Source organism: Odontomachus brunneus, unplaced genomic scaffold (assembly GCF_010583005.1).
Source record: "Odontomachus brunneus isolate Ranch 3 - 2012 unplaced genomic scaffold, Obru_v1 Obru_scaffold_233, whole genome shotgun sequence".
Lineage (NCBI taxonomy): Eukaryota > Metazoa > Arthropoda > Insecta > Hymenoptera > Formicidae > Odontomachus > Odontomachus brunneus.
The window spans coordinates 61,106-69,190 of NW_022639683.1; the positions used below are offsets into that span (position 1 = coordinate 61,106).

At 42.8% G+C, this 8,085-nt stretch overlaps 1 protein-coding gene across 1 annotated transcript in view; it reads right to left on the minus strand.

Annotated features, from left to right (window-relative positions):
- Positions 1 to 5,053: 5,053 nt before the first annotated feature.
- LOC116852523 overlaps positions 5,054 to 8,085 on the minus strand; it is a 301,076-nt gene continuing 298,044 nt past the window's right edge. Inside the window, exon 5 of the mRNA XM_032832978.1 lies at positions 5,054 to 7,468. Within this exon, the coding sequence (XP_032688869.1) occupies positions 7,148 to 7,468 (321 nt within the window). The 3' untranslated portion in view covers positions 5,054 to 7,147. The remainder of the gene's footprint in view (positions 7,469 to 8,085) is intronic.

An 8,085-nucleotide genomic window follows, 5' to 3' on the forward strand; every position in this document is an offset into this window, starting at 1 on the left:
GATATACACAGCTGATTGACACAGCTGGAAATCGCTGTTCACATCCTGGTATCTTGAATCTTTCGTCCTGGCTTCTTGAAGGCGTCTTAGCATCTTGGCTACCTCATCACTCCAGGTACTCACTTGTGACACTGGCACTAGATGCGTAATTTGATCGTAGAAATGGGTGTTAATTAACGCGATGCCGACAAGAATCTGATTTAATATTTCAAGAGCGAGCGAAATATTTGAATTACTCAGGGATGATATAATAATTAACGTGCCGACATACATCGCTTCGTGTTACTATACTCGTTACTCGTTTGACGTATTAAGCTTGATTTATAATGTGTTATTTGCTTCCTGCTTCTTTCTCTTTATCTCTTTCTGATTCAAACCTTAAGCTTTAAGCCAGAAAAAGACAGAAGACAAGCAACAGAATGCAAAGAGCATATTGTAGATCAGGCTTAACACTCGAAAAAAGCATGTAACGTACGAAGATAAGTCTTGAAGTCGGAAATGTTTTCCAGAAGGGTTGACTGTTGCGATAACTCGACTAATACTTCAATGTTAGAAAACTTCAATGCTGGGCAACAACGATTGACGATAGAGCAGAAATGACGTAGTTGCTTTTATTCGTTGCTTTTGTTTCGGTATTCTCACACGACGTATGCTTTTCTACAACCAAGTGTTACATTATGTATTAAGCGACGCATATCCCTGTAGAATATGTATATCGATGCGTTAGTTGAATGATCAAAATATTTCGTCAGCTCTCGTAATTTAACGGAGTTTGTCAGTATCGTGTTAATCAACTCTCGTTTCTTCGATCAAATTGTATCTACGCGAGTGTTGGTGTCGGTGCTAGTGTGAGTGCCACGTGCGAATATTCAGAATGTCGAATGGAGCAGTCAGGATGCTGGATCAGAAAGTCAGGAGGGAAGACGCAGCACTGCAAATCCAAGTGTATTATTTTTAAACGCATTAGTGTGTAATTTGGTTAAAGGTCTTTTTACGTGTTTCATGCAGTTTTAAATCACGTCATTCTACACGTTTAAGGGAGACGTGTAAATTATAAATTAGTACGTCTAGACGTTTTAAGTGACGTGGCTTAAGACAGTAAAAATATTAAAAAAAAGATTCAGCCAAAATAACGCACTCGGATTTGCAGTGAGGCGCCGGGACGCGGACAATAATGCGTCATATATTTTTAGATATGTAAAAGGCGTATTCTACTTTTAACGATCGCTTAGCGAATTTAGTGAGAATACAAAGATACCCGAGTCGAAATCTAGATCAACATTTATAATTAGTCTCATTAGTTGATAAAATATAGCACGACAATTTTAGCTTCATAAATCTTTTCTTATTTGTTGACTTGCAGCATCACTTATTTCATACAAGAAAAAATGCGAATCTAAGTAGACCGATGATAAACGGTCTATGATAACGAATTTTTGTAATAATTGACGATTGAATACTTTAGAATCTATTTTAAATCTCGCAAATGTTGATTTATGTATCCGACAATGTTTATTTGGTCGTAAATCTTAAATATTGAATTATTTTGAATTCGCTAATAATACGATATTGGTACGTTGTAATAAAAGAAACGTAAATTCGATTATGAATTACCTAATTAAGAAAACTAATTGTCGATAACGGATTAATGTACCGTTTATTTCGATACGCGTAAATTATACGGAACAATGCGGCATTATACTGCATTGTTTTGTCGGAGAAATTAATTTCGTTGATATCACATTATTGCCAAATTTTCTGCGATACGTCTAAACTACGGAAGGTCGATTTTAACGAAATCAGAAGCGTGTAAACAGCGATTTTATGAGAGAAGACCGCTGCAAGAAAATTCGATTGACACGGTGCGATGCAAGCATTTCGCGCGATTAGGTAGACTGCTTTTATTGCAAACTTGAGCCGTTTCGATGAATGGTTTATCGTTAACAAAAGCGTCCTGCAAGCGCGATAAATCTGTGTTTCGCCCGTGAGTAGAGAGAATAAGCCGCCTGCCGCGAACTTCAGCCCGCATCGAAGTTTATGGACCTATAAAACCAAAGTGCCTATTGATTGCGGGAACACGTGAGGGAGAAACATCTTCTTCCAGAGAGACGTGCGTACGCGTATGTATATTCTGAGCTGCAAAAGCGCATTTCGGAGAATCCTATTCGCCTCCTGGAGACGTTTGACTTTTGTCGCGAACCGTTTACTGTTCCTCCGTTTCTAGAAAACTCCATTATTTGATTACGCGTCGAACGCGCTTTGTTTAGTGCATCTTTATGCAACAAAACTTGATGCTTCTCGATAGGAGATCGTTCAAGAAGTTTAAAGTTCTACGATATCATTTTTAACGAGATCCGAGGAAGCGGATCAGTTGAATAGTTATTATTTTCCAACGAATAATTATTATTTTTCCTTGTCTCACGTGCGCGCGCAGGCACGCGCGCATAAATATGTACGATCGGAAAAACGATACACGAGAAAAGCGTCGTTTCCGCCGTCGGAGTGGCTCTCGAATATGCGTGCTGGAATTTTCCGCGGGTGGATTCGCGTATAAATGGCACATCCACGCATCGAAAGTCCGGCCGAATATCGCGGCCGGAAGAGACGTTTACGCGCACTACACACTGCGAGTCCATCTCGCGAACTCGTAAATTATTCCGGCCAATAAATAACGCTCGGCCCGATGAGCGATAGCGATCAAAAGGAAACTGTCTCGTGATATATGCGTATCCCGTGCACCCTGCGGGGTGATGGCTCCTCCTTCCATCTCTTAATCCAGACGTACGCGCACGTACGCGGGCATGTGTATTCTGCGTGTATGTGTTTGTTTGCGTGTGAGCACATGTTAACACGTGCGTGCGTCGTGATGTGATATGTGCGGCGAGGCCAGTCGCGTTCATTCTCACGTTTTCACTTCACGCCTGAAGTACGCTTCCGTTACCATTTATTTCCATTAGTCACTCGCTTTCTTCAAAAGCCGGCCATCTTCGGTAATTTACGACCTTGCGTTTGCGCGTCGATCAAAACTACTAGCTGTCTGTGCCTACGTGTGCACGTGTGGGCAGATTTATCGCGCGATAACTCGGAAAAATTCAAACAAATCTCGCACTGAGAAAAGAGAAAGTTTGGTATATTTGTATAATCATACAGAGAAATAATTGCTATAAATTATGGTCAAGAAAACCATTTTTTAAATTAAATTTTACTGTGATGTTAGTAATAATAACCTCTTACATACGCATGTCACCACTATCATTCTCGTGTCAGAGCAACCAAGAGATGTGGTCGAGGCCAAAAATAACTATAATTTTAGTTAGTTAGATCAACCCTTACTTTCTCTCAGTGCGTCATTAAAGAGGTCGTTTGAGCAAAGTTTCGATAGCATGACGCGATAGTACGCAGCGGCATCGGCACGCAGTCTGTGGCGAATTTGCACAAGTTTATTGTGCGCGAACGATAAGGTAAATCGAAGAAAATCGGTCTCTTGATAATGGAAGATCGTGTCGGGAATGAAGGAACAAACGGCGGTTTCAACACGGAGATGGCCACTTTGGAAGACCGACGAGTCGCGCCTTAGATACTATAATATCACACCTACTTTCATTCTTGAAGTCAAACTTCGCGTCTCCACTTGGATCGCGCACACACAACGTGTTTCTTCCACCCTGCTATTCGTCCTTGCATTCTTTTTTTTGCACGCCTCTGTCTTTCTCCGACCACGCGAACTTTGTTTCACTTTCACCGTCACACTTGCTCGCACTCGCATTCTCTTACTTTCCTGTCACGCTTGCTCCTCTTTTATAGCGTCCTCACTGAAGAGCAATCGAATGGACCGCTTCTTCTTCCTCCATCTCCTCCTCCCCTCGCAAAATCTTTTCTTTTCTTCACGCTCATACGTCCGTGCTCGCTTCTTTCGCGACCAAACGCTCTTTGTTGTCAGCGACGAGACATGTGAAACTATACTGGCTACACTTGCCGGAGTGAAAATCCATTGGACTTGTCGAACGATCATACGTGACACGTTCAAAAATCGCCGAATATTCGAAACTTACGGAGAACCCATGCGATTTCACGACCGCGTGGAAATATCCCTCAGAATAATAATGGCATGCGTGGGCGAGCGCGATTGAAATGAATAAATTTTGTTCGCGGACAAAATAATAGATACACTATAGTTAATTTAACTTTAAAAAATATCTAAAAAAAGAAGTCCCCACAATAAATGGTTAATTAAACAACTCCGTTTAATCGGAAGATTTCGTTACAATACGTTGAAATATTGATATATTAATATATTATATGAAAACTCGACACTTTCATATTTTTTTATTATAATAGGATAAATATATCGAGTTTTGGTCAAATTTTCAACGTTATTCATTATTTGTCGCGCGAAAACCGAAGTCATGAAAAGCATTTTTGCCGATAATCGCAAATTTTTCATTTATACAGGGTGTCCCAGACTTCTATGATCACACTTTACGAGAACGTAGAATAGATTAAGGTGAGCAAGAAAGTCCTATGCTGTTTTGCGATATTCGCAATAGTTTTCGAGAAATTAATTATTTTGTCTAAGCTAATGATAGCACAGGAAGCGGCAGTTGAAAGAAAAATGTCTTCGGCCGGCGCGCGACTGTAACACTCGCGAATCGTAGCTCGCTGCGTCCCTCTGCCCATAGCTACGAGACACAGCGAGACTTGGTACACTAACACATGTGCATGACATATATGTGTGCCGAATCGACATCGAATCTAAGAGTGTCTTGCCGCTTCGCTATTTCATCTCTACATACAGTCGAAGCGCCGACACGCTTCGATTCGGCGTCAATTCGGGTCACAGGTATGCCATGCATATGTGTTAGTGTATCAAACCTTGTTGTGTCTCGTAGCTAATGGGCGGAGGAATGCAGCAAGCCGCGATTTGCGAGTGTCACAGTCGCGCGCCGACTGAAGACATTTTTCTTTCGGCTGCCGCTTCCCGTGCTATCATTAGCTCAGACAAAATAATTAATTTCTCGAAAACTATGGTGAATATCACAAAACGGCACGGGACTTTCTTGCTCATCTTAATTCGTTCTACGTTCTCACAAAGTGATCATAGTGGTCTGGGACACTGTATATACGCGATCCTGTAAAGGTAGTCTCTCTCGCTCATTCGATAAAATTGTTATTCGTAATTGCAGCCAACGTGATTGCGATCGTATTTTGCAATGCGCGGTATCCGAAATATTAATTTTGCTTTGTCGGGACGACAGCACGATAAATCCATTTATCGATTTATGCGTAATTCGCAGGCATGTTTCGCGCGACAGCGGCCACGGCAACTTATATGCGTTTCGGTAGTTAATCTCACGCGTGCCATAAAACGGAATTTGCACGCGTTGTACCGGAATTTATATCCCTGCTGTACGACGCTGCATGCCGTATAAAGTACAGTTAGTTCGGTCTAAATTCTACGGCTGTAATTGTCGGGATATAAAGCAGAGTGGACACGAGGAGACAATAGAACGCGAATCAAGTGCGGATTTCCAAACTTGTATTGCTAAGAAATTCACGCGAATCACTTTATTCGACTTATCCAAGTTGACGAAATTTAAAATAACAAATAAAACAAACAAGAAACCTGTGGAGTTAGCACAAAGCATAATGATTTCTGATTGGTCTGCATTCTATCCGCCATTTTTAAAAGTAACGTAAATGAAAATGAGAGAGAAACTCTCCAAACCTAAGAAAGAAGTTCTAATATTGAAATGACAAAGCACACTGCAGGCTTCTCTCTCACTCACTCACTTCCTTCCAATAAATGGCCGACGTCCTAACCCTGACTTGAGGAACTTTAGTTCAATCAACACCACAATTTGATACTCGGAATTAATCTTGGTACTCAAACGAACAGTTTGACTCACGGCTAGCATCTTTCATAGAAACGAATTGATATTTTTTTAATTGAAGCTTGAGATAAACGTCGAGATGTCGCAATTGTTACACGACAACTTCGTGCTCGCGTTATCTGCTATCTGGCTTGTGACATTTGCTATTAGCAGTAAAATCTTAAAACTTGAATGAGAAGTTAATGACGACTGCGAGCCGCAATCGATGAGAACTTTAAAGAGTCCTCCGAACTCGTTAAAAGGATCGGGAGTTAAATATGATAAGGAGAAATCGAAGTGAGAGCCGCGCCGCCGCCGCGAAAATTACGGGAAAACTTTCGACTAAGTATCCGCCGAACGAGGAATACTGATCTATAAAGTCGCTTAAAATATGCGGGGAAGCGCGCGCTCGTCCGACTACTTCCTGTCTACAAAATTACTAGCGCGCTGTGTATCGATCCCGAATGTAACCTTTTATGAGAGAGACTCTTCATGCAGGAATCGACGTGCAAGACACAAACTCAATAATTGACGTAACGACAAATTAAAGTGACCAATTAATCCACGACAGTACTCTGAAATTAATTAAATTTAATTAATGCCATCTCTCCAACGCAATTAACACAAATTCTCATCCTTATCACGCCACCATACAATCGTCTCGTCCCCCAACGAGATCTTCAACTCCAACAATCCTTCTATCCAACAATCATACGAAAATTATCGTAACAAACGGCGGTGTGTATCGTTGCTGGACACGAAAGCGCGATCGGGCCGCGAGAGCGAGCTCCAGTTACGGCCACAGACATTTATATACTATACCGAGAACCTTAACTCCCAGATATCCCAGTGTATAATATACAATTCGTACAAGTGTGCGTACACACTTCATATGTATACACATCGACAGCGCACACACATTTGAACTCAGTCACCTCATAAACGAAAAATCCTTCAATTTGTAGGGTAACTACATTCCGATCGATTACTAAGTCCGCCGCTAATTATTTAAGTACATAGCTTTTGAGTACACTGAATCTAGGGAGGTATGTAACGGAGGTTCACGATCTTCATAGATATCTGTGGTCGCGACTCTCTCCGACGTGAGCTCGGCGATCGGTCGTGCGATCGCCGCGCCCGGCTGCCGTCGCTTAATCGCTAAGCCTAACTCTTTATAGGTAAGGATCGGACAACTGACACTGAACCCGCCGCGCGGACCCGCGAACGCGCGCTAGAACGTTATTCCCGAGGTGGCTGACTCACGCGAGACCAGTTGGTCACGTCGTGAGGAGGACCAGCGCGAAGACCGTGAACGGGACGAGCAGGCCCGCGCGGACGCTGCGCGCGGCCGCGTGCAGGTGATCGCCGGCGCTGAGCCTCTGGTTGTTCAGGTACGCCATCAGCACCTTGCGCTGGGCTTGAAACACTCGCGAGCCCACCTCTGCGGTGCACTTGATTTTCACGAAACCGCCGCCGCCGCCGCCGCCGCCCTCGAAGTGCCGCGGTTCAGCCTCCAACCGCAGCCCGAGGCTGTTCGGGATGCCGCCGGTGTTGAAAGGCGCCAACGGCGGGAGCTGGATAGTGTTCTCCTGCAGCACCTGTGAAAGATACGATCGAGAGGATTAGCGGAAAATTACCGATAAAATGACGGCGATACGTAAAGGTTACATGCGGACATTCTCACTCGATTCAAACCCTCTCTGTTTGCTTCTGGGAGACATGACGCAACTTCTCTCTAAGCTCTAAGGAAGTAACAAACTTTCTGTGTGATATAGAAATTAAGAGTTAATTTCCAATCTGTGGATATTTTGTTATTTTGTTATCTTCAATATATTAGGTGGTAAACTTAGTTCCTGCGGTTTTTTTTGTTTAAAAAACTCATTTATTTCGACATCAAAAGCAAAAAATACATTAATCGAAGTATTTTCCCTCGCTATACATCCCTAGCTATACATTTTTCCCATCTTTCGGGCAACGCGTAGATTCCGCGACGATAGAACGATTGGTCTTTTGATGCAATCCATTCGTCGATCCATTTTCGCACATCCTCGTAATTTCTGAAGTGTGTATCCACCAAGCCGTGCTGCATCGACCGGAACAAGTAATAGTCCGAAGGAGCTAAGTCTGGTGAATACGCTGGGTGCGGGAGAACTTCCCACTCGAGCTGCATCAGTGTTTCTTTGACGGCTTTGGCAACGTGTGGTCGAGCGTTGTC